Here is a 27,705-nt window from a genome sequence, read left to right as displayed (position 1 = left end):
TATATGACTTGAAGCCTTTTTGCATACATTGGCCCAGTTCAGATGCAATGCCAAACTATGTTTTAGTACAATATTCATGTGCCTTAAGCTTGCATGATCCCACTCCTCCTCTGGAGCAGCCATGAAACAAGATCAGAAGTTTTCGCTTCTGTTTCTAAACTAAACACAGTTCCTCATTACATCCAAACTTTGGGAACTCTAGCTAGTTTAAACTATGTTTTGAAAATAACCCATGATCTTAAGTCTCAATTTGATCCTGGCTTGTTTCCCCCCACCCTTCTCATCCCCACTCACCCCAGTTTTTTTTAGTGTCCACCAATCCTGACTCATCTGAACAAAATAGAGCTTAAGCTAACTAGAGTTCATTGAGTTTGGATGGAACAAGGAACTGTGGTTTTAGACAATGGATGCTTAGCACAGCTTTCCCTTAGCTGTGCCAGAGGAGAAGACAGGAGGGGGAGCTTCAAGTGCACTGCGGCTCATGCATGCAAGCAAAACCAATAGTTCAGCACAGCATCTGGACTGGACTATTATCTCAGAAACCCTATCATCAAGGATGTAAAGCACGGCACTATGATTATACTACAAACAACTGGTTGGTTTTGCTGCAATAGCCTAACATAGCTACCCCTCCGGAAATAAGTTTATCTGAAATCATCTTGCTTGCTTGCAGCTCGCTCTTAGTCATGCCACAATATGCCAAAACCAGCGTTGGTTTCATTTTCATCCTGCCCTTCATCCTGATAGCTTAAAGTACAGGGTGCACCCCCACATATTTATCCTCCCTTGTGGGGTAGGCTAGACAATGCGAGAGTAGCAACCCCCCAATATCAGCCAGTAAGCTTTGCAGCTGCATTGGGATTCTCCCCCTCCCCAGTCCTAACTGGATCCCCTATCGACGACACCAACCTTCCCCTAGCTGGTGTTCTCCAGATGTTTTAGACTGGCTAGACCAGATGGGAGGTGTCGTCCAAAACATCTGGAGGGCATCAGGTTGGGGAAGGCTGCACTATACCACGCTGGTTGCTAAGGCACTGTTAGAAACCCTGTTGAAAGGCAACAGAATTAGGTCTACAATGAAGTGATTAATCACAGTTGAATGTTTTCAGCCTCAAGACTTCACTACATGACTCACCCGAAAGAGACTTCCATTCATTTGGCTTACCCTTTTGTTCCTTCAGATAATCTGCATTCTCCCTCATCCAGAGTTCTGCTTTTATTTTGGCTTCGGAATCATTAAGTATATACTAGGGACCAAAAGGGGAAAAGGTAAGTGTTTTGTTTTTTTTGTACTTCAGCAGCAGACATAGGAACTCTGCCCATCAGCTGCTGCCCACTCCATCACCTCCTCGCTTCTACCTCTCCTCCGTTGACCTGGCTGGGGCTTCCGCGTGACGGAGAGGAGAGAAAGAGGCATGGGTGTGGCAAAGAGCAGAAGGGGGAGCAAGGCAGCAGTCGAGGCAGGTTATAGAATGAGATAGGTGAAGAAGGATTGGGGGTGTGGAGAAAGGAGAAGCCACCAAAGGAGATCCAGTTGGCAGACAATCTTGAAAAGAGGACCAAGGGAGGGAAGGGAGGAGACAACACTCTTCAGAGCTCCTCAGGGCTCCCTGATACCAGCACTGTAGTCACCACTTTCATTAAATGAACTATTTACAGTTGCATGTATGGAGGAGATACTCTTGCGGGTACCACAGAGCCGTCTAAATCCACCCCTCCTCCTTTCACAACACATATTTAAAGCGCAACACTCTACCAACAAGGAAGTACCTCATCCCTGAGCACCTAGCAGCATTTCTCGAACTTGGGTCCTCAGCTCTTGTTGGACTACAACTCCCATCACCCTTGACCACTGGTCTTGCTAGCTAGGGATGATGGGATTTGTAGTCCAACAACAGCTGGGGACCCAAGTTTGAGAAACACTGACTCTACAGCCAACCATAGCATGCCTTAAAAAGAAAAAAAGCTACAGTGTTTGCCTCTCTTGACATCATTTTGATAACACACTACAAGCATTTTGATTTTGTAAAAATCTGGTCATTCTTGCAGACAACCACTAAACGTTATGCCAGTGCTCTGTATCTGTAATCTACACCTGACATTGTGTGGGTTTCTCATCACTGTTGCTCTAATGTCTTGCTATTGGTGCTGGTACCACCAATTAAAATTAAAATAATAATCTAAGCGATTGTGGCATGCATCGTCAGCAGAATAAAGCAGATATTTTTTATTCCCGGTAAAACAAAATGCATATTGCATGCAGAGACAATTTTATTGGTGGCGGGGGCAGAGTAAGAAAGAGGAAGCATTCTTACCATATCTATTTCACTGTCGTCAATTCCACTTAGATCTAATTCACCATCTCCAGTATTTTCATCTAAATAGAAGCAACAGAAATTTTAATTAGGGTGTGCATTCATTCCAAATCAACTCCGATTCAAACCCTGGCTTTAATCATCTCGGAAGTGCGGTCTTTCTGATAACTGGTTTGCTAACAAAGCAATCTTTCACAAGATGGGGCCCGTCCAAATTAAAAAGGGGGAGAAATGAGGTTTTCCTAACGATACTCTTCTATTGTTGCTGTTTCTTGTGTGAACACAATTTGTCACTGAAGTTAATTAGTGAGGAGAAGACACCAAAAGGGCTTGGCCCCCGCCCCCACCTTGCCTCCTTGCGAATCACCGCTAATATGATTCAATGGCAAACACTCAATTAAATACAAAGTGATGGAATCAGAGGTTAGGAACTTTAAAAAGTCCTCCAAGTCAAGGACATGCAACATTTGAACAGCTGCTGCCCTGCCTCATGTGACTGGCAAATACTAGCGCGAATGCAGCCCAATCGCAGCATCTGCTTTGTGTATTGCTGAACATACATATGTGTGTGACACAGTTGTAAGATACCTAGGTAGGAGTACAGCAGCTGAGAAGGAGCATTTGACTGAGGCCCAATCTGCACTATAATTTAAAGCACTCTCATCCCACTTTAAACAGTCGTGGCTTCCCGCAAAGCATCCTGGGAACTGTAGTTTGTCGAGGGTGCTGAGAAGTGTTAGGAGACCCCTATTCCCCTTTCAAACCTACAACTACAGGGGGGAAACACAGACCCATAACACTCAATCCTTGGAAGTGAAGCAGGCATAATAAGCTCTTGTCAACGCTGCCAATTCTCAGAAGCATTGAACTACCTGCCCGCAGACTGTCTTGCCAGAGTGGTGCATGCTCTAGTTATCTCCCGCTTGGACTACTGCAATGCGCTCTATGTGGGGCTACCTTTGAAGGTGACCCGGAAACTACAACTAATCCAGAATGCGGCAGCTGGACTGGTGACTGGGAGTGGCCGCCGAGACCATATAACCCAGAAGGCAGAGCTAGTCCCATAGATTTATTTCTTTTTACCAACTTTGAGTGAGCTCAGATACCCACTTACCAAGTGCTAGCTTTCTGCAATGTGCACGCAACAGCTTGGTGAATTGTTCACCCAAAATATCCTGCTAAGGAGCAGGAATTCCTCTGCCCAATGCTTTTTCTGCAGTTGATTGGAAATGCAGGGAAGCGAAGGAGTGGGACAATTCCCCTGACTAGTTTCCCCTGAAGATTAAGACAGACAACCTGCCTAATGAATAGCAACATCCCATCATTTGTTTATTGCATTTGTATCCCACACTTCCTCCAAATTGTTCAGAGAAATACAGGGTGCTGCCTTATACCGCGTTAGATTGCCCATCTGAGTCAGTCCTTTCTATTCTGACCGGCAGTGGCTGCAGAGTCTCAGGCACACTAAGAGATTCCAGGGACTGAGCCTGGGACATCCTGCAAACAAAGCACATGCTCTTACCATTGAGCTATGGCTCCTTCCCAGCTATGGTACCTCCACTGACGTACACAGTTCTCTCTTAGTTGCATTTCAGCTTCACAATGCCCCTGAGAGCTAGGCTGGGCTAAGAGAGGGTGACTGGCCCAATGTCACTCACTTTGGAAAGTGGCGATATGAACCCCCATCTTAGCCAAGCGTTCTACACACTCTTGTCTTTGAAGCACCGAAGTGACCTCCCCGGGGTGCAAGACTGGGCAGCGTGTATGGAGGTCCTGGGCTGCCCAAATCTTCCCTCCCCCTTGGATTCACTGATGTGGTCCAAAGGAAAGCAGAGCAATACGTTTGGCACCAGCTTGGCTGCAGGAGTTGCCAGAAGGAGGTGTACAAGGTGCCATTCAACCGCCTTAGGGACTGCACTCTGGATTTGTATAGGGTTTACTCCTTAGCCTTTTATTCTCCTGAAAATGTCCTGCATGACAGCAGGTACGGATTGCTCCTGGGGGTTTAGTCCCAAATACTTTCTCATGAATGAGTATAGTCGCAAGGCTGTGGAGGTTTAGGATCAGAGTTTTCACCAATCAGTAGCTACCCGAGTCGTCTTCTTCTTTCCCCCACTTTTTAAAGATGGGGACAAAAACTGCCTGCTTCTAGTCCACTTTTTCTCCAAGATTTCTCGAAGGTTACAGAGAGAGGCTCTGAGATTACATCTGCATGCTCCTTTAGTACCCGTGGGTACAGTTCATCAGACCCATTAGTTCAAGTGTGGGAGAGGCTGTGTGTGCACTAAGATGCCTCCTCTGCTAAAGTGAATGGTGGGGCTCACTCATACAAGAGTTACCTAAGTATAAATTCTCACTTAAGGACAAAAGAAGTGCTTTATTGAACCAGTTCGAGGTCCCCCTAATCTGACATACTATGCAGGAATCACAGCAACCAGCAGGCAGAAGAGGGTGGCCTACCAGTGGGGCCACTAGCAACCTTCTGCCTACTCTTGTTTAAAGTCATTATTCAAAAATTAATAGGCAAACCATATGCTGATTAGGGAATGCTTTCTGCAGCACTAAATTCAGTTTTTTGGGTCATTTACATTTCTTCATCCCCACTCCCCACACACAAAAAAGTTAATTTAACCGGTTTGAGCTTTGGGGTATATTTTCCTACTCTAATCCTCCCAAATTTATTCTTAGCGTTTTGTAGAACAGAAAAGGGGAAAGTGCCTGAAACGCACACAAATCCTTAATATGCCAGTTGGAAAATAGGCCATTTCCATGCACTGTGGAACAGTTTTTATGTCAACACTTTAATTTTAAACTAATTTTGGAATTTGGTGCCAGTTGTTTCCTCCATCAGTGGCAGTCAGAGAGAAGTCATTTGCCAACTGCCAAATTGCAGGAAAAGGATCTAAGAGGAAGTGATCCGAAATAAGCATGACTTATATCGGAGAGAAGATGTATAGGGAGTAATTGATGGCTCCTGGTCCTGCTTGCAAATAGCCACTCTTCAGACTGTCTGACAGGCATTCATTACGTGCAAAGATTTGCTGAGAATGCGCGGGGCATCCAAGCTCCCAGGTTTTATGTCCCCTCTAAACAAAACTGTTTTGTTATAAAATAAACATCCACTGTAATGCTCAAATTTGAGAAAGGAAAAACAGCTGTTCCGATGTACCACAGCAAACTCCGCTGCAATCATCGCCGAAACCAGCTGAACTGCCCTAACTGCTGAGCATGACCATCTGTTGTCCATTAAACAGCTTGCTCCAGAGGCAGAGAGAGAGAAAAAAGGAGCTCCTGACTCTTGGCTCTTTGTCAGCTGGGGGGGGGGGGGGAGGCACCCCCTTTCGGCTCAACTTTTCCAAAGAGTTTCTGAACAATATTCTCATATTTAATAAAAATGTCTGAAACGCCATATTCCATAAACACAGATGTGACCACCCTTTGGCCCACGATCTTAAAACAGCAGGTCTGAATGGTTTTGATGTGGTTCCTTGCAAGTTTCAACTTTCTTCTTCTTCTTTTCCTTCCAGAGGAAGTCAAAGCCTGCAGGGTACAGGTAAAAAACAGGCTTCTGGATTTTTAAAGGAGGTAACGCTTTAGGCTATTAATTCTGTAAGCAGATCAGAGAGCGCCTTTATGGTTAAACAAGGGCAAGGAGCAACAAGCGCACCCACCACCACCTTCCCTGCCCATTCTAATCGCTCCAGCGTAACTAGCACCTTCTGCGGCTTTCGACCAAGTCTCCAAGTCAATTACAGTCCTGAAACTTAAAAGCACCTGTCATGCCCTTTGCAGCCGCCACCTCCCCCTCCCCCTGCCCCAGGCCTTCTGAAGATAAGCACAAGGGTTGCAAAAGAAGGGGAGGGGGTGCTCAGCGCAGGAGCATACGCTTTGCTTGTAAAAAGTGCTAGGTTCAATCCTTCGTATCTGTGGTCAGAATTCCAGATAGGAGGAGGGCAAGGAAAGACCTCCACCAAAGACCTTCGAGAGCTAGTAACAGTCAGGAATCAATAACCTTGCCTTAGATTGATCAGTTGTGTAGTTCAGTGCAAGGGCAGTTTCACATACCTGTTGCTTATGGATTGGGCTTTGTAAAACTATGTTTGGAACAACTACATTTCTACCTGTCTGTTGACCATTCAGATCTTCATCTAAAGCTCTGCTCAGAAGCCCTCCTTCTAGAGAAATTAGAAAACTAGTAGGAAAAAGCAAGGGTTTCTAAGGAGCAGCACCAAAGCTCTGGAATGACCTCTGGGAGGGAGTACACTCTGAAAACCTGTTTTCTCTGGGAATTAGTTCTCTGGCTTTTTATCACCAGACTAGGACTTGATAACACTATTGATTCTGTGGTTTTATATTGTCTGCCCTTTAAAAAATGGATTTCTAGCTGTTTTACAGCTCTTAATCATATGCGGCATGGCTGGGCACCTGCCAAAGTTTTCCTTTCTGCAGAGGGCACATTGACACCATAGGAAGATGCGGAGACATATTTAATTTCCCAACAGGAGAACTGCTTGCCATAGGAAGCTACAGTGGGAATGCCAGCTTGCATTGAAGGTGTGGGGTACAAGACCATTCCAGAGTCTCTAGGGCAATCATTCATTGCCCTGTAGGAACATTGTCTGATCACACACAAGAATGGCATCCTCCATAGCTAACCTTTCCTACTGTGAAATGGAAAATTGTCCCAGAGGCCTGTGCAGTAAGTATCCCAGTGGCCTCTAATGTGATCTCATATTTGCTGATGGAAACGGCAGCAGATGACCCTCTCTCACTCCTTTTAGGCCTCCTTCACCTGACAAGGCTAAACGCTCAGCTCCACCCTGCCCACCTGGAAATGAAAGCTCAACCCAGAGTCTTCAGGCAGAGGAGACCAGCAAAGCAGGGGCATGGGGAAGGTTAAAAAATCCAGCTCTTTCTTCTTGTGCAGAATCTGGCACAAAACGTATTTGCAAAGAGCACAAGAGTTCCCGATGCAAGGCTCATAATCATGTGACCAGCTACACAAGATTTAAAGAGAGATGTGCTGGGGCAGACACAGACCACAGGCAAGGCGCAGCCAAAGTTAAGCCCATTTAAGCCCCACTGATTCCGGCGGAGTGTGTGTGCTTAAAACTCTCCCACTGAAAGCTTAAAAGGGCTGGACTGAGCCCTACATCTTAAGTATTGCATACTGCTACTTGCAGTGGAAGAAGTCGTGACTTTTTTGTTTTTAGCTTTAAAAGAATGCATTGATTTGAGATTATAATTTGAAAGAGGCACTGATGACATCACAGCCTTAAGGACGTTTCTTATTTCTCTGACAGAAGGACAAAACTATGTCCAAATAAGAGGATTTCCTTAGAGCCACCCACTAAGTGGATTGCAGGGAATCCTCTGAAGCCTGTACAGTTAAGAACACTTCAATTTTACTGAACCAGGCTATTAAATAAGTACTATGCTATAAAACAAAAACGATTTGTGCTGTATGGTTCCATGGTGGTTAATTTTTTAAAACGCTTTAGCATAGATGTCAAGAACTTCAATGCAACAATAATTATTGGGTTTGCAAATGAAACAGAAATGCTGTAGATTTCCACTGCATGATCCAAACTATGGATTTTAACCTTGGAAAATCAATTGGGCTATTCATAAATAAGCACTTTCATGCCAAGACATAAACCAAACATGAGATCTAAGCCACAAACACTAACGTAAACCAAATGCACGATGAACAGCTATTTGCCTCACCACCCTTGTCCATTCTCAAACCACTATCAGTCTATAAAATCAGCTGCCAACATTCTGTTGCACTTTAAGAAACAGAATGGATTCTTCATATGCAGATGAGGAATTCCTGAAGGTTCCCAAGGTGGGGACAGCCGTCTTCATTGTTCGCAAGCTGGGTGCCATTTTGAATCGAGGTGGCAGACCAAAATGTGACTTTGGAGTGACTTCACCTATTTTGGTCCAAACTCACTTAAAGATTACAATACTTCTTGGTTTCCTAAATGTCCCAGGCAGTGCTGGGCACTCCCCACTAGTCAGTCTGTAAAATGAGCCACTACCCTTCTCTTGCTATTCAAGAAATAGCATGGATTCCTCATATGCAGAGGACGGGATGGCGATATGCATATAGCAGCAAGCTTGACCCTCAGTGACAGGAGAGAGGGGTCACCAGAGGCAGAAAATGAATTTAACATCAACCCCAATGGTGTCTGTGGAGCAAACACCTTCTTTTCTACCCTACCAGTGAAATAATAAGAATGTTATTTTCTTGTACTCTGCCCATCTGACTGGGTTGCCCCAACTACTTTGGGCAGCTTCCAACAAAGTATAAAGGAACACATGGAAACATCAAACATTAAAAGCTTTCCATACATCCATATGCAGTGTGGGAAATGTCTGTACCTGGGAACTCTGTTGTACCAACAGCAATATCCCTAGCACTGGGCAGATGACGAAACTAGACATTAAACATAGTTCTAGATCAATGTTTCCCAAATTTGGGTTTCCAGCTGTTTTTGTAGTCCAAAAACAGCTGGAGACTCAACTTTGGGAAGCATTATTCTAGATATTCATAATAGGGGCAAATATGTCTTCCATTATGTCTCTTTCTCTCTTTCTCTGTGTGTATGTGTGTGGAGCCACAAGTGGTTATGATTTGGAGTAGAGAAGGAGTTACACTCCCCTCCCTCCTTGTTTTTTAAATTATGATTGCTCCTACAAGCGATTATTTCCCCAACAGCTGCACATATCTACCTGTAAGTTCTGCCTACCAGGGATCTATAACTGAAACCCTTTGCCCACAGGCATAATGATAGGATAGGATGTAGCACCAATCTTTGAGCTGCCTCTCTTTGTCACACTCCAGCCCAGTCTTCCTAAACCAGGTGCCCTCCAGATGTTTGGACTAGAAGTCCATGGTCAGGCTGGCTGGAACTGATGGGAGTTGCAGTCTAAGATGGTAGGAGGGTACTTGGGTGGGGAAAGCTGCTCTAGCAAAACTGGGACACCATCACACCAGCAAATCACATTTCCTGATGGGAGACCTTTTTAGGTATGCAGGTCCCACAGAATGAATAACATGGAGTATATGAGGTGACAGCTGTCCTGATAAAAGTATCACTCCAAATGTTGAAAGCAAGGTTTCAAGTTACACAGAACAATTTTTCAGGCTTGGCTGAAAACGGGTAGGGATGATGGGAGGAATTAAAGAGATGATGAGACATGCCCAGGCTCTCTCTCTCTCCCACTCCACCATGTGGGGTTTAAAACAAAGGAGGAGGGTTTAAAAACATGAATTGTGTTAACTGGATTACAAACCGTCTGACCTTGCCAAAGGGATTAGGTTACACAGCACACCCTGAGGAAGAAGGCAGCGAAAATGTCAACGAGATGCACAGAAGGAGATTGCTAGCAAGGAAGTGCGAAGTAATTAGATTTTGAGGCATTTCCCCATCTCCAGTCCTATTCTGGTCTCTCAAGAATCCCCGTCAGTTTCTTTCTGCTGCCAGATTTTGCCGTCAAGACTTCCCACAGAAGCCAGGGAGAAAGGAGAAATGGCTGATTCAGCATTTGACGCCTTCCAGGGTGGCTTCTGCAGTCACCGTGGCTTTTAGGCTTGGTCATGCTGCGGTACAAAAAGGGGCCTGCGACCCATAATGGTGGTATGGGAGCCTTCACTTGGCTGGGCTTTCAGGCAAGCATATGAGCTCACTTATGGCCACACCATCTCTTCCAGATGTTGTGGACGGCGCTTTCGTTTGTAGGTTTGTGCTCCTGCAATTCCAGGCTCTAATTGTGGAGCTGGAAATCAAACCACCCAAAAGAAAAAATTATACAACAAAACGTTTTCTGCTTACCATGTTTTAAAAAAAGAAAATAAATGCCAGTTCTGTGAAGTATCTTACATATAACAGAGCCCAACTTCTGTTGTTAAAATCAAACATGTATTGTAAGTCCATAGTAGCTTCCTTTCTGGGGCTAACAACACCTTAGGGAGCAATTTTGTTGTTGCAGAGGCTTGGGGGAAAGAGTTAAACCCCAAGGTCCCAGTTAAGGACTCTCACCCCCCGCCCCACGGCTGCTGTTTAAAGGGGGGAAACAAACGTGACAAATGCCATTATGAATTAAACATCACATCTGTTCTGGCCTTTAACAATATAAGCCCTAAAGCTGCAACACTGGAACTTTTGCAAAGTTGTTCAAACTTACTTGCTGCTGCTGCTGCTGCCGCTGCCGCCTGAATACCCCAGTGAAGCCCAAAGCATGTGTTTTATTTCTGTTTGATGTCCTGTTTTAAATTATGGCCTCAGCAGTAATGAGGCAATGCAAGAGTTTGCAGTGGTACTTTGGACAGCTCCTTGCAGGGCTCAGGCTGAAGGTCTCATAAGAGTGGAGTTCATATGTTGTTTCAGCAGCAGTAGAGCAGTAGTCCTCAGGCTGAGCCTTAAACAGGAGCTTCAGCTCCAGGTCAGTAGCTAGCTCTGCCTTCTGTGAGAGGAGCCCTTCCATTTTAAAGGGCCCAGCCTGCTTTGTTGTTGTTTACTCATTTAGTCGTGTCCGACTCTTTGTGATCCCATGGACCAGAGCACACCAGCATGCTTTAGCAACTCTGACTGATCTGGTGAGACTGTGTTTCTGCTGGGTGTGGAGCCTTTATGCAGCCCAAGGGCCACTTTCCCTGCTGGGAAACCTTCCAGGGGTCAAAGGCCTATAGGTGAATCCAGAGGCAAAATTGGAAATTCAGATTCACTAATGTGGAGCACAAATAGTGTGGCAGTTACCGTATTTTTCGCTCCATAAGACGCACTTTTTTCTTCCTAAAAAGTAAGGGGAAATGTCTGCGCGTCTTATGGAGCGAATGCAGGGTCCCTGGAGCCAAATTGCCCAGGGGCAAAAAGCAGGTCATATTTTGGTTTAGTTTGGTTTTTTTGAAAGAGGGAAGAAGGTGTTGAAACAAAGCCACTGATCGTTTGCAGATCGGGGAGAGAGATAAGGGATGCTAGAGATAAAGGAGGCTGCCTGGGAGCGGGGAGGTAAAGACAGCAAACTTGCAAAGGGGGAAAACAGGAAGACTAAAGCAATAAGGAGAGAAATTAGAAGAAAAGGAGGAGCAAAAAACTGCTCCAGCTAAGGAAAAGACACTAAGGCAAATAAGAGGGAAGAGAGTGTTGAAAGGAAACAGCTGATCGGTGGGATCAGAAGAGAGATAAGGGACGCTAGGGGAGGATGCCTGGGAGAGAATTTTTCTGAGAATTTTTCTCACTCTCACGATCCCTTGCGATGTCATCTAGCGGGCTCAGGGGACAGCCCATGGTATCATGTGCTGTGTTCACCACCCTCTGTAAAGACTTTCAGTTCATGGCTGTCAAGCCAACGTACCACACTGTGATAACAATATGAGAGGACACTTTCTATTGTGGACTGGTAGAAGGAGGTCATCAATTGTTGTTTAACATTGTTCTTTCACAAGACCCTGAGAAAATGGAGTCTCTGTTGGGCCTTCCTAACCACCTGAGTTATATTGTTTTTCCAAGTGAGCTCTTCACTAAGGTAAGGTTTGTAGTCCAAAACATCAGAAGAACGCCAGGTTATAAGATGCTGGTTTATTCTAACTATCAGCAGGTCTCCAAGGCCACAAGCAGAGTTCTTTCTGCTACCTGAGATCCTTTTAACCGAATATACCAGGGAATGAGCCATAGGCTTTTTGTGAGCAAAGCATGTCTATGACAGAACAGGATGTGTTTGCTCCAAAAAATACCAGTGAAACACTAAAAGCACAATAGCCATCCCCTTGACATTGGATATCCAGAATGAGCAAGCTCAGTTTAAAATATTGCATCACTTCTGAAAGATGCTCAGGCTTGGGTTCTAGCTAGCCTCAGTAGGAAGATAATGCCATACATGCAAATGCCAGTACATTGACAACATTTGTTATGCATTTAGGCTATTTTTAGCTCACTTTTCAAATCGTATTAATTCCAAAAGTGGGGCACAATGAACAATGCAAATAAAATCATAAATGCAACAAGGAAATAGCAGAGGGATAAGATAAAAATCAAGAATCAACATTAAAAGCAGTATTGTAGATAAAAGAGAGGAGATTATCTCTTATCAATCTAGGCTTTTAAGGCTAGAGAAAGCATGCTGGCTTCTTAAAACTGTCCATTTATGCAGGGCTGGACAGAAGCTGGCTCTACATGTGGCAAGTCAAACAGAAGCTGCTTAGCCTACCTGCCATTTATTAACACACCTGTTTCATAGTCCCAGGAGTTTGGAAAAGCTAATGAAACCTTTAACATTATAGAGCAAGACATGGCCTGTGGCTAATTTCATTTTTACTCTATTTAAGATCTTTCTTGCCAGAAAATATAATTATATCCTCAGATCAGGCTTTATGCACTAGGCCAGGGATAGGCAAACTAAGGCCCGGGGGCCAGATGTGGCCCAATTGCCTTCTAAATCCAGCCCGCGTATGGTCCAGGAATCAGAGTGTTTTTACATGAGCAGAATGTGTGCTTTTATTTAAAATGCATCTCTGGGTTATTTGTGGGGCATAGCAATTTGTCCATTCCCCCCCCCCAAAATATAGCCCAGCCCCCCACAAGGTCTGAGGAACGGTGGACGGGCCCACGGCTGAAAAAGGTTGCTGACCACTAGACACCTCCTTAGCACCACTTTTAAAAGGCAAGCTGAAGGTCAAAAAAACCCTATGACTCACCAAATGCAAAAAGAGAAAATGAGATTCAGCCCAGGTATTATATCTTCTGTCATGTACCCATTTTATCTTGAAATGTGTGTGTGTCTCTGCATGTGTATGAGAGAACTAGAAAGTCCCCACCACCACACACATGCAATTATTAAAATAAAGAGTGTCCCCATGGCCACACGACTGGCAACCTAAGCAGCAAATTGGTACAATTCTACCATGGAAACAAATCAGAAAGATTTAACTACACAAACCACTGTAGATACTTTCATGTCTTCTAACTTGCATCTTGCTTCTAACTTACTTCTTACTTGGCTTTTCTCTTGAATCAATCAATCATTAGTATTTGTAGCCAGATCCTCATTTGAACCTGCCCACCCCCCGCCCCTACCAATTGCTCTCCAGGTTCCAGGTGCACATTTGCAAGAGTGGACGTGCTCTTTCTTGAACCCTCGAGGGGGGAGAAGCATGGGGAGAGTTGTCGTAGACAAGTGCTATAGACAAGACATGAAGAAAAGCCTGCTGGATATTGAGCTGTCCTGGTCAGTCGCCACCAGTTCAGACGCCATCGGCATAAATGTGAAATTAAGATTACTTTTGCCCTAACAGGCATCACTCGACACTTGCTTCCGTTCAACAGTGTTTGCCATTTTACCACCCATTCACTCCGTTTGGAGAGGTCCTTTGGGGCATTTTTTAAAGGTGGCAACCATTTCTCCCCACAAAAAGCTCCGAAACGATGCTGCACTGAGACTGAGAAAAGCAAATGATGGCCATTGATGTTGACTCTGCTGCCGCTGCTATCACTGATAGCAACAAAAATGTTTAGAAGGAAGGAAGGAAGGAAGGAAGGAGCATCAAAAAAATGTGAGGGTCATAATGAAACAAACAAAACACAGAACAAAATAGGCTTCCGGCAACAAACGCAAATATAGTGGTACCTCGGGTTAAGTACTTAATTTGTTCCAGAGGTCTGTACTTAACCTGAAACTGTTTTTAACCTGAAGCACCACTTTAGCTAATGGGGCCTCCCGCTGCTGCCGCGCCGCCAGAGCACGATTTCTGTTCTCATCCTGAAGCAAAGTTCTTAACCTGAAGCACTATTTCTGGGTTAGCGGAGTCTGTAACCTGAAGCGTATGTAACACGAGGTACCACTGTAGAATCTCAAACTGGAAAAAACTTTATTGCCTTTCCATATATTTTGGACACAGAACTCCCTGGGAGAAGCAGAGGGATGCTAAAGGACAGGGAATGGGCTGTGTGGCAGAAGGTACACAGGTAGGGGTGTGAAAAGGAGACAAAGAGGACTTCCTGTTCCTTACAGGGGGTCTCCCACATGTCAAAGCCTGCTCAGTGGCTCAACTGTGCAAGACAGACAGAAATAAAAGTGGTACAGAAGGAGCATTTCCAATTATTTTCCTAAGAACAACTGAGGGCTCAGTAGTGAAACAAGGACATGCTGTACTTGTTTTTAAAAGCTTAGAAATGCTATATATCCATGACTTCCCAGGTTGCTAGATAGCTTATTGGAAGGAAATATTTCCTTCCAGCATAAACACTAAGCCTTTGTAACATGCAGACCCCCAGCATACGAGCGCCAGTGTATTCAGACGGGCCAAGTGAGGTGGGCCTCAAAAGTCGCTGCAAAGGATAGACTAACCAAAAGCTGTCACAAAAAACCGAGTCCGACAGTGATGCATTTAGGCACAGACGAAATAAAGCAGGACCGAGTCAACTGACCTCTGCTGGCAAAGAGAGCCGGGAAATTAATGACTCAGAGGAGAAGTTGGCCTTTGTTCCAAAAAGGCTTTATAAGTCAACGCACAAGCATCTTACAAGCAAACCAAAACTTGACAGGTAGCCAGTACAGCCGGGCCAGGCTTGGGCAGGAAGGGAGAGGGGGAGGGAGCGCAGCTGAGCCAAAAATAAAACAGCCTGCGATTGCCAAACTCATAAAAGCATTACAAGGATCTATTTGTGAGGCCACAAAAACACAACTCAGAATCTCTGCACAAGGAAAGGTTTAATTCTGGAAATATTTCTCAGACGCTCAGACTTTGCCCCACATAACCGAAGGGCATGGCTGCGACGGCAGAAGCAGATTTCACCACCAACAGAGGGGGCGGAATGGGGAATGGGGAGACACTCCACGACACTCGTGCCAAACGCATACAATCACATGCTTGTGCTTGGCTCCCATAAATCCACCCTTCTGCCGCCCTAACAGGTTGTGTTGTAAAGGGACAAATAATCCCTCTTCACTGAGAAAGGTGGAAGTTGTATACGTTTGTTCTTCTTCGTGGCAACTGTGCTGCGCCAAGTTTTGTGGGGCATTTTGTCCTCTGAGCTATTTAACATCGACATGAAACTGCTGGGATGGGCCGTTTCCTGTTGCCTCTTCCCCCGCCCCACTTAATTTACCAGTTCAGGTGTCATAGAAGGTGGGGGTACAGAAGAGTGGGGTGCAGCAGGTTGGGATGAAACAGAATCGAGTGCAGTTCTTGTGGGTGGGAGGCTTTGCTCGGTCAAAAGGAAACGAGATGGGAATACTGAAGCTGGTAGATGAGTGTTGCTGCTTTGGTCTGTGAAATATTTCGGAGAAGCAACACTCTGTTTAGTCAAGCATCCCCAACCTTCAGCCCTCCAGATGTTTTGGACTACAATTCCCATCATCCCTGACCACTGGTCCTGTTAGCCAGGGATCATGGGAGTTGTAGGCCAAACCATCTGGAGGGTTGGGGATGCCTGGTTTAGGTAAAGGTCTTACTAGAATTTAGGACTCTCTAATCTGTGTCCAACACACTAATCACTGGGTTACGCTATCTCTCCTCAGAGGAAGAGTTCCCAAAGCACAGTTGCTTAGCCACAGCTGCACAGCAGGCTGCCAAAAAGGCCGGGTACAAACGGTAGTGAAAAATAATAATTCAAGAATAAATAAGCAGTTTTGAAACTCGGTGAGCATTACAGCTGTGTAGCACTCCAGAGAAGCGAGATTTCCCCAGCAGAATGTGTGAAGGAGTGCTGTTACTTCCATTAACTCAGCAACAAACTTTTACCACAGTTATTACGTGGAGGACACAGTTGTAAATTAATATTTCCCCCTCCCCGCTCCCGACAATCTGAATTCATTCATAGTAACTGTGCAGAAGCCCTCTCTTATTTATTTGTGTGATCACAGTTTTTAAAACAGGATAAAAGATTATGTGGCATTCTTCCTGATTCGTCTGAAACAAAGCTTGACTTCTTGTGCAGAACCTGGGCTTTTTGCTAGCTTCTTTTTTAAAAAAAAGATATTTATTAAAATTTTCCAATTTAATACAATAAAAAAGAATCAAAAAGAAAAAAGCAAAACAGTTTAAAAACACATAAAGTTCGCAATGCTTATTTTTCAATAACATGTTTCACTGACCTCCTCATACCTCCCCTTCTTGTATTCCAATTCAAGTTGTTAGTTCAGCAAATCCTTATCAGTAATTTTTAACCTATTTCTTTACCCCTTTTTTTTCCCACATCACTCACAACATTGCAGCTAAAAACCTCTTAATTTCTATCCGATATCATTCAACATTCATTAATTTTACAATATTTCTGTAAGTAATCCTTGAATTTCTTCCAATCTTCTTCCGCCGACTCTTCTCCCTGGTCACGGATTCTGCCAGTCATTTCTGCCAATCCCATACAGTCAATCATCTTCATCTGCCATTCTTCCAGAGTGGGTAGATCTTGCGTCTTCCAATACTTTGCGATGAGTATTCTTGCTGCTGTTGCAGCATACATAAAGAAAGTTCTATCCTTCTTTGACACCAATTGGCCGACCATGCCCAGGAGAAAGGCCTCTGGTTTCTTCAGAAAGGTATATCTAAATACCTTTTTCAATTCATTATAGATCATTTCCCAGAAAGCCTTAATCCTAGGGCACGTCCACCAAAGGTGAAAGAATGTACCTTCATTTTCTTTGCATTTCCAACATTTATTATCGGGCAAATGATAAATTTTTGCAAGCTTGACTGGGGTCATGTACCACCTGTATATCATATTCATAACATTTTCTCTTAAGGCATTACATGCCGTAAATTTCATACCGGTGGTCCACAACTGTTCCCAGTCCGCAAACATAATGTTATGTCCAACATCTTGTGCCCATTTAATCATTGCAGATTTGACCGTCTCATCCTGAGTGTTCCATTTCAACAGCAAGTTATACATTTTTGACAAAATCTTAGTTTTGGATTCTAACAGTTCTGTTTCCAATTTAGATATTTCCACCTGGAAGCCGACTTTCTTATCTGAATTGTAAGCCTCCATGATCTGATAATAATGAAGCCAATCTTGCACTTTATCTTTTAATTTCTCAAAACTCTGCAGTTTCAGTCTATCTCCTTCTTGTTCCAAAATTTCCCAATATTTCGGCCATTTGGCCTCCATATTGAGCTTTTTCTGAGCTTTAGCTTCCATTGGTGACAACCACCTTGGGGTTTTATTCTCCAGTAAATCCTTATATCTAATCCAAACATTAAACAATGCTTTCCTGACAATATGGTTTTTAAATGCTTTATGTACTTTAACCTTGTCGTACCACAAATATGCATGCCACCCAAAAACGTTGTTAAAACCTTCTAAATCCAAAATGTCTGTGTTCTCAAGAAGCAGCCAGTCTTTCAACCAGCAGAATGCCGCTGATTCATAGTAAAGTTTAAAGTCTGGCAGGGCAAATCCACCCCTTTCCTTTGCGTCAGTTAATATCTTAAATTTTATTCTGGGCTTTTTGCCCTGCCAGACAAATCTAGAAATATCTTTCTGCCACTTCTTGAAACAGTCCATCTTGTCCACAATTTGCAATGTTTAAAACAAAAACAACATTCTAGGCAATACATTCATCTTTATGACTGCAATTCGACCCAACAAGGAAAGCTTCAAATTTGACCAAATTTCTAAATCTCTTTTCACTTCCGTCCAACATTTTTCATAGTTATCTTTAAACAAATTCCCATTTTTAGCTGTCATGTTAATCCCCAGGTATTTCACTTTCTTAACCACAGTCAAACCTGTTTCATTCTGAAACTTCTCTTTTTCAGTCAATGTTAGATTTTTCTCTAAAACCTTAGTTTTTGACTTATTCAGTTTAAATCCTGCAACCTGACCAAATTCTTGAATCAATTCCAAAACTCTTTTAGTACTAGATCCTGGCTCCTGTAATGTCAATACTAAGTCATCTGCGAATGCTCTCAGTTTATACTGTTTAGCTCCGACCTGTATACCTTTAACCAACCGGTCCCTTCTAATCACGTTCAGCAGGACCTCCAGGACCGAAATAAAAAGCAATGGGGAAATTGGGCACCCCTGTCGTGTCCCTTTTTCTATCTCAAATTGTTCCGTAACCACGTTATTTACAATTAGTTTCAATCATAGACAGTGTCAGATCGTGATCCTCTAGTTTCTTATATACCAGTGGTATCTTCTCCTGAGTAGCAATTGCAATTTCCTTAGCTTCCTCTGCTATCTTTCGAGTTGAGGCCGATTCCTCTAATAGTTTTTCAATGGACTGTGTATTAGAATTCACCTTCTTTCCCAGTTCATTAATACTTGTAGTGTTCAAGTCAATTTTTGCTGAGGCCTCAGCTACTTGTTTATTTGTTTCTGCTACTTGTTTGTTTGTCTCTGCTACCTGTTTGGTTAATTTTTCCAAAGATTCATCAATTTTGCCGAGTGCCTGGGCCAATACGTCTTCAGATGACATAGCTTTTGGTTTTACTTGCAAAGCAGCAGCTCCTGCTGTACCTGCTGCTCCGGATGTTGAGGCCCTTCTCTGATGTGTAGTATCAGTCTTGTATTGTCTGCCGGACCTGGTGGTTTTTTCCTGCGCCAGCTCTATCTTCCCTTTCTCATTTGCCATAACACTCTCATGTAAAACCCAAGGTCAGTCTCACGCCTGGTAGATTTGTTTTGAAGAGGAATTTTCCAAAGCTGTTATTTGGTGGCTTAAATGTTGTTGCAACATAGTCTCCTCTAGGGGGACACACTTCCAACTTTACTTTGCAACTTTTAAAACAAATATAGTCCTTATAAGTCCCCCGTGTCCCTATAAAGCCACAATTTCAATGTCCTTAAAAGTTACTTTATAGTCAGAAGCAGTTCTAAAAACACTGTATCTTTCGCAGAGTTACTTCAAGATTCTTTACCCTTAACATGCTGACAGTTTTCCCACTGATCGGCTTTCCCAGTCATAGGCAAACCGTTCCCAGGTTTTAGAGGCAGCGGATATATCTTTACTTCCCTCTTTTCTTGCAGGTAAATAATCTCAAATTTTCTCCCCTCCGCTCCTGCAAATGGGAGGGGAAACCGCTTTTTTGATGTTGGATTTTAAGCCTTCAAAAAAAGGTCTTTCAAAGTTACAGCTTCACAGTCTCTTTGCTTTGATCTATTTACAATCCGGAAAGGCAGACTTCCTGTTTGTGCCTTTCCCGTTTCGGTGCCAAAATTACTCAAAATTTCCTCCGACCAATTCGCTTAAACCTACTCACGGGTAGTTGCTTTAGAGTCCAATTATCCAGAAAGAAATCAGCGCTCTCCGACCATGGCCGTGCGGCTTCACTCCGCGGAAAAGGTAGACGACTCTCAGCCCCGCGCCACTCACCCCCGTCCCATTCCGAAGCCTTTAAAAAGGCTCCTTCGCAGCCGGGGGGGGGGACGCAAATGGTGCCCGCCGAGTCTTCAAGTTCACAGGCTTCACCTGTCCCCGCTTCGCCGGAGCGGCAAGACCCAGTCCCGCGGAGCCGATTCCCTCCGGAGCTCAGAGGGAATCCGCCATTAGTCGCTGGCGCTGACCGGAAGTCCGGCTTTTTGCTAGCTTCACCTTCCTCAGGATTATTTAACTGTGGAAATTATTGCCCATATGGTATCATGATTCTGAAAATGCCCCAATTTGCCCTTTCCTTTTGTTACTAAATCAGTAGGTTGCCCTCTTAAGTTCTGCCATATTTTCTTTTTTGTATTTTAACCGGAAGGAAACTTGCCTTGTAATAAGAGAAGTGCTAAGGTCACTGTGGCCATTTGCAGCACATATTTGCAATCTAAACATATCAAGATGAAACTGATCTTATCGGTCAGTGCCTAGAAATGGAGTAAAAAAATTTCTGGACTGCTTACGTAGTTAGTGGTTTGGCAGTACTACAAGGAAGCATGAGTGCAGGGTACACATAGTCGGGGACACAATCCATCAAGTACCGTTCTTGTGGCAAACCGCACACAGACACAGACACCCAGCATTCTTGCAAGAGGCTCGGAGAACTGGTGGAATGGATACGTTGAATGCCAGAAGCATATGGCCAACCCAGTTTTGAAAAGCAACCAAGCATGTCAGCTGGGTGAAAGTATCACGCTGGAAGCCTGTAAGAATTCTTGAGCCTATGTTTTGACAGTGGAACAATCTCCCTCGGGAAGTTGTGGACTCTCCTTCCTTGGAGGTTTTTAAGCAGAGGTTGGATGGCCACCTTTCATGGATGCTTCAGCAGTGATTCCTGCAATGCAGGGGGTTGGACTAGATGACCAGTGGGTCCTTTCCAACTCTACGATTCTATGAAAGGGGGAGTGTTAAGTGGGGATTCAGTATTGAAATCACCCCATAGTTCTGTTGTTGTTTAGTCGTATAGTCATGTCCGACTCTTCATGACCCCATGGACCAGAGCACACCAGGCACTCCTGTCTTCCACTGCCTCCCGCAGTTTGGTCAAACTCATGTCCATAGCTTCGAGAACACTGTCCAACCATCTCGTCCTCTGTCGTCCCCTTCTCCTTGTGCCCTCAATCTTTCCCAGCATCAGAGTCTTTTCCAGGGAGTCTTCTCTTCTCACCAGGTGGCCAAAGTATTGGAGCCTCAGCTTCACGATCTGTCCTTCCAGTGAGCACTCAGGGCTGATTTCCTTAAGAATGGATAGGTTTGTTCTTCTTGCAGTCCATGGGACTCTCAAGAGTCTCCTCCAGCACCATAATTCAAAAGCATCAATTCTTCGGCGATCAGCCTTCTTTATGGTCCAGCTCTCTCACTTCCATACATCACTACTGGGAAAACCATAGCTTTAACTATATGGACCTTTCTTTCCAAAAGGAAAGAATGGTGAGGAAACCAGCCAAGAGAGCCTCCTCTTTACATCAACAGGTCAGAACAGGTTGGCTGATACTTCCCGATTACTATAAAGGCCTCCAGATCAGCTAGAATTCCTCGCTGCTCAGGCTAGCAAGCAAGATTAACCTGGAAGCTTTCAGGCTGTTTGTGGCTTCCTCCCCGTGTATTTTTTCCATCTTGAACTCCACAAGAGCTACCTTTGACAAAGAGCAAGAGAGAAAAGCTCTGGGGTGCACATGCCATAAGTCTGCGGCAACTGCCTAGCTAGGTCAACAGCCACAGACTCCAAAATACAACAAAAAACTACATCTGTATTTTAATGCACAATTTCTCTCATAACAGCTATGCTAACTGAGCCACATTTACCCAAATGCCTTCCCTTGTAAGGTTTCTCTTTATGTTTCATTTTGTTTTTTGGTGGGGGTTTTTAAAGAAGAGGTCTCATTTTAAAATGCCAATAGGTAGATTCTGGATGATCGAGGCTATTCATTTAAGGAGAATCGTTTCAAGAGTACATTCTGCTTTATGAGGCGAGCATGAGACCGAAATAGACAAGCGACTTTAATGTGGTGGAAAGAAGGGGGGGGGAGAGAGAAGCAGCAGGGACAGCTGCAGAGAGAATAAACTAACTAGCATGAGAAATTAGCAATTTGGTGCTAGTGAAGTGCTAGCTTTCTGCATTTCAATTATGGCTTGGGCTAAAACGGCAAAAAAACCAACAACAGGTAATGGGGATGGCATGTTGAATTTATAGATTTCGCTTACCTTGCCCAAACTAACAGGTTACATAATTTGTGTTGTCCCAAGAAGCACCTGATAAAAACATGTTAACAGTTACTTCCATCTGCACCTCCCTCAATGAAATCAAATGTTGATGAAGCCTTGCAGCATTAACAGCACAAAAACTGATGGAATAGAGCAGTGGGGTCAGGCCCCACCCCACACTGAGAGGTCCTGGACACAGACAAATTAGATTAATTCATGGAGGAGAAGGCTACCAGTCATACCTCTACTGCTGGAAGTATGCCCTGAATACCAGTTTCTGGGAATTGCGCACAGACAGAGAGAGAGATGTTGCGCTCAGGTTGTGCTTGCAGTCTTCCCATGGGCATCTGATTGGTCACCGTGAGTACAAGGTGGTGGACTAGATGGTCCACCAACTGGTCTGATCCAACTCTTCGTGTGTTAGAAAGACCCTTTCCTTTCGGTACTTTCCTGGTACTTTGGGCTGTAGGCATAACATCGACTACCCAATTCCAGTCAACCTGAGCAGGGAACTCTTGAGTTTAGGGCATGTCAGTTCCAGATCTCATTTTGCTCTCTGGCTCCAGCAACCCAAGATGGTGCCATAGAAGGGTAACTGGAGGAGGAATGAAGGGAGCAGGGATTGACATAGTGACCGATTTGTGCAGGGGTTTCATTGCAGACCCACATACAGGTTGCCGGGGCCCACATAAGGCCACCCTGCCTCATTCCCCCCCTTTTAATTAGGTTTTTGGGGTACTTCCAGGTTTGGCACAATGCCTCAAGCAGTTGTTGCCGATATTTCTTCTCTTCCCAGGCATTTTAACAGTCACTGTGCATGTGTATTGGGGGGAGGGGAGCAATCTTGATTTGTGTATGGACTCTTTCAAGATAGGCTGCTTTCTCCCCATACCCGCAATGCTTTTGGCGAGTAGGACCTGCTTTCTGTATGCACAAAACTGAATGATCTGATAGCGGGGGGGAAATATGTACTCAGCTTAAAGCACTAGGCTGCAGTTTATATGTTGAGACTAACATATTTGGATTCATTTGGATAAGCCCATAATAATGCTTGGGGGAGCTTCATGTCATTTTTCAAAATTGATATGGAGAGGCTCACTGTAAGGCTGTCAATTTCTGTCCTTAAGAATAAGTTGACCTCATTAATTGCCTAATTATATCTTATTTACTTGGACCAGTATGTCAACCACCAATACCTTTCCACCCATAGATACAGGGGTGGGGGTAAGAGAGAGAGAAGTATAGACATGGGCAAATGTATGAAGTCAAAACTGAACACTGGGAGAGCTATTAATAACAATACTGCTAATAATAATTTTATTTCTTATACCCCACCCATCTGACTGGGATGCCTCACCCACTCTGGGCAGCTACGAACAAAAATACAAAAAATAAAATAAAAGCAAACATTACAAGCCTCCCGAAACAGGGCTGCCTTCAGATGTCAACAAGGCTGCCTTCAGGTGTCTATATAGTTAACTAGAGCAACTAATGGAGTTTAAGGCAACGGTGCAACACGGGAGGAATTAAAAATATTGCTGCTATAAAAGCTAACAAATGTCTTACGTTTGAAATTACATGGGGAAACCCAATTGCCCTCTAAAGATTTACTGCACAACGTTTAGCAAAGCAAAATACAGATTGCAAGGCTTTTTCGCCCTACTTTGCATAAAATCTCAGTAAAACCTTAGCTGTAGCATAAAGAGCGTTAGCCTCTTCCACTGTGACTTAAAAATTAAGTGCAAGAATATCATTCCTTGGAGAGAAAAAAACCTTCACTAGTATACTCAATGAGACTACTAATTATCAATATATAATGGAATCCTCCCACATTTTACCAAACCATCCCTTAGCCAATCTCTCTTATGTCATCCCAGACCCTTCTGGGATATAATAATCTTGGGGTGGGAGACCTTTTTCAGCCAGAGGGCTAAATATGGCAACCCAGTTATCAAGGGGTACACCTGACTAGAGATCTAGGGAAATAGCAGTAGCGGAGATAAAAAAAAATTCCTCCCCACTTGGCAGGATGTCGCAGACAACCGGCTTACAAAGTACTTATACACATATTGTGGTAAACTAGGTAAAGGACCCCTGACCATTAGGTCCAGTCGTGACAGACTCTGGGGTTGCGGCGCTCATCTCGCTTTATTGGCCAAGGGAGCCGGCGTACAGCTTCCGGGTCACGTGGTCAGCATGACTAAGCCGCTTCTGGCAAACCAGAGCAGCGCACGGAAACACCGTTTACCTTCTCGCCGGAGCAGTACCTATTTATCTACTTGCACTCTGATGTGCTTTCGAACTGCTAGGTTGGCAGGAGCAGGGACCGAGCAACGGGAGCTCACCCTGTCGCGGGGATTCGAACCGCCGACCTTCCAATCGGCAAGTCCTAGGCTCTGTGGTTTAACCCACAGCACCACCCGTGTCTCTTGTGGTAAACTACCCCTTGATAAATGGTCATCTGTCCTCACCCGTCCTCTTCTATTGGGTGGGGGAAGGCTCTGGGTATTCAAATGGACTCCCCATTACCCCCTACTGACAGAAGAGGCAAGAAAGCTCTCCAGGGATGCTTGTGAGTTTGTGGAGAGCCAGTGTGGTGTAGTGGTTAAGAGCGGTAGTCTCATAATCTGGGGAACCGGGTTCGTGTCTCCGCTCCTCCACATGCAGCTGCTGGGTGACCTTGGGCCAGTCACACTTCTCTGAAGTCTCTGAGCCCCACTCACCTCACAGAGTGTTTGTTGTGGGGGAGGAAGGGAAAGGAGATTGTTAGCCGCTTTGAGACTCCTGAAGAAAGTGAAAAGGCGGGATATCAAATCCAAACTCCTCTTCTTCTTCTTCTATTGGCAGCCTTTTCCCCCCTTGGATCATAAATTCAAGGTATACATATCACACACTATACATTGTTCCCTTGTAAATGATCTTGTATATCAGCCTCCTTTTACCCTCTCTCCCTTCTGTGATAAGAATGGCCTGTAGCATTTATACAAAAGAATAAAGTGCACTAGGACATGCTTCTTATTTTACCAATCACGGTACTGATATTTTCTCTTTCAAAGCCTATTTTGTGCCCTTAAGGATATCTCCCAGAACCACGCCATAAGACCCACCCAACACATCTCGAGAGACGGCTGTTCCTTATTTCTGCTCCTTAATGGGATCTCTATGTATTCACATCCTTTGTTTGTTTTTCAGGGGTTATTGCCTTCTTTACATCAGTTAGCCATCATTGCATCTCAGCCAGGTTAAGAAGGCAGGCAACTGATTACTTAAGCACATTATACATTACAGTAGAAGCAAATAAATAACTTTCTGAGGTCATTAATTTGACCTCTTCCGTTTGAAGGACTACCTACAGCTTTCATTACCGACAGTAAATTTATCCACACACAAACACACTTCTTATTCTGGTAAGCGTTATGATTATTGAGCCAATATGCAGTTATTCTGTAGCACAGGGAACTGTTAGACACGCTCTATCAAGAATTTTGTGTGTTCTGTTATATGCAATTTCAGCTTTAACTTGCAATTCATCTGAATTTTAGCTGAATTCATCAGGTTTTAGACTGTTCTTAAACTATACAAGTCTTAGGACAGAAATACACATGATTTTGTTATTCTTCTTACAGCCTTTAGTTTTACAAATATTAAACCACTGAGGTTTAAGTTTGGTGGAAGAGGCTTATGCAAAGAAAATGGACTTTTAACATTTTCCAGCCCCCAAATCAGTCATCCCAAGTTGCTTTCACTTTTGCAAAAGAAACAATTCAGGTAACCCCTAGGTTTCAGCCAGGTCAGGGTAAAAAATATGGGCAAGTGATCTGGCAGAGGGGAGTCCTTCCCTGATGCTGTTTCCCCCTTTGAAATTGCACATTATTGTAACTAAAAAATAAAAATCACCAACTACAAACATCCAACAAAGCTACAAGGATTGCAGCATGAGTAGAAGAACATGCTAAAGTGACAAAACATCTGTTTAAAATACCTTTACGGTGCAAAACCCCACAAAATTCACTCCTCAAAACGCCAACACACTAAACAGGAAAAGTAACCTGCCATGTATCACCTGCTTGCCATTTTGACTCATCATAGCACCTTTGCACAACAGGAGTTCCCACAACAAAGCCCCCTAGGACCAAATCTTTCATCACCTGTGAAATTCACGAAGGCAAGGCGCAACCAAGGTTAAGCATATTTACATCCCCTTCGTTCTAATAGGACAAATTTAAGCATGAAACAAGTGCTCCGGCAGGAAAAGACCCTCAGTTGGGCTTGAGAGACAAATACAAATAGGGCAAATAACCTGCTATTTATTATTTGTTTCTTTATATTCATTGCCAACATCCAAAGGGCCAAAAACAGATTACATGGTTGAAGATGGCAGGCTTGTGGGATCAGGGGACAAAATTTGACGCACAAAAGGCTGGTTTTCCAAGACCTTACATTAGATCTCTCGTGTGACCCATAATTTGTCTTCTCCCTCTATGGTTTAGGGTGGTGGTTTGGTTGTTTTTTAAAAAGCACTAAGATAATGGTACTATCCAATGAGGTCAAAGTTATAAAGAGAGGTCATCTAGGGCAAAATGTAAACCCAGTAAAACATACCCAAGGTACCTCATCACTCTGTATATTTATTGATCATTTGTCATTCTGTCTTCAAAGCAGTTAACCCCAGCAGAATTCTGTGTTTCCTTGTATCACCTCCTGCCAAGGGCAAGGTCTATGGCTCTTTAGCACAGATTAATAAATCTTCATCCACAGCTGAAAGTGTGGTGATGAGTCTTCTCTGTGTTGGATACAGTCTTGGAAGGCTACTAGTTTGACATTTCAGTCAACGCAATGATAACTGCTTAAATAACAGTTCTCTAATGGGTTTCATTTTCACTTGAATCCAATGAAAGCTCCATTTGATCGCTAAGTTGTCATCTTCTATAATGCTTCTGTAATAAGCAAGATCAATATGATCACCGGTTATTATAATAAGAAGTTTCTAGGTTAAATGAAACAGAGAGAGAAATGGGCAAAAGAGACATTCTTTTTACTAGCTCCCAGTGACTACTCATCCAAATAATTGACTGCAATGAGCTCAGATGCGGACAAAGGATGCAATCCATCCAGTGAGCCGGTGGTCTTTCCCCCTCGCCCCCTCACCACTTATGGGTTCAAGTTCTTTCTACCTCCATCTCCTTGTTCATGACCCCGAAGGCACCTCTCCTGTATGATGATAGAGCACCCCATCAAAATGAAATATGAATCTCAGAGGCTGGTGCATACAGAAAGGAGAAAGAAGATGGCGGTCATCAATACACACACACACACACAGCTCAACATCCAAAAAGAAGTCGGGAGAGGACAAAGTTCCTTTGTATGCTAGATGGCAGGCTCTGCACCTGAAACTTTGCCACAAGAAGAACAGAAGGAAGCAATGCAGTTGCCTCATGTCGTCGGTCGGTAGCCAGTATGTGAATTTGTTCCACATAAAGGCCTATAAGGAGAGAATGCTTGGTATAAAACAACTTTTGTTGACACAGCAGCACCACGTTCAAACATGCCCAAGTCTGCCAAAAGTAGATGCAACTCTGCCAAGTTAATGAGTGACATCATCAATCACGATGTTCAGTAGAAGATCCCTGCCAAAAGAAAAAACACAGCTGTGTTCTTAAGAAAAGTACACTGCCGATGTTTATCGCATGCGAACCTACTAGGTCCTGAAACCCAAATCCAGCAGTTTGGAAAAAGATGGCAAGGATAAATAATTGCATCATGTTTATAATTATGATTAATTATTAACTCAAATTTCTACTCCACGTCCCAA

At 43.9% G+C, this 27,705-nt stretch overlaps 1 protein-coding gene across 4 annotated transcripts in view; it reads right to left on the bottom strand.

The window, feature by feature from the left end:
• Positions 1 to 27,705, bottom strand: part of BRF1 (BRF1 RNA polymerase III transcription initiation factor subunit) — a 199,327-nt gene that overhangs the window by 55,744 nt on the left and 115,878 nt on the right. For all 4 annotated transcript variants that reach the window (XM_053407962.1, XM_053407882.1, XM_053408053.1 and 1 more), the window contains 2 exons: positions 2,316 to 2,377; positions 1,166 to 1,247 (listed from right to left, as the gene is read on the bottom strand). In XM_053407962.1, the coding sequence (XP_053263937.1) occupies positions 1,166 to 1,247; positions 2,316 to 2,377 (144 nt within the window). The remainder of the gene's footprint in view (positions 1 to 1,165; positions 1,248 to 2,315; positions 2,378 to 27,705) is intronic.

Source organism: Podarcis raffonei, chromosome 1 (assembly GCF_027172205.1).
Source record: "Podarcis raffonei isolate rPodRaf1 chromosome 1, rPodRaf1.pri, whole genome shotgun sequence".
In the NCBI taxonomy this organism is placed as follows: Eukaryota; Metazoa; Chordata; class Lepidosauria; order Squamata; family Lacertidae; genus Podarcis; species Podarcis raffonei.
This window is presented reverse-complemented; position numbering and strand designations above follow the sequence as displayed.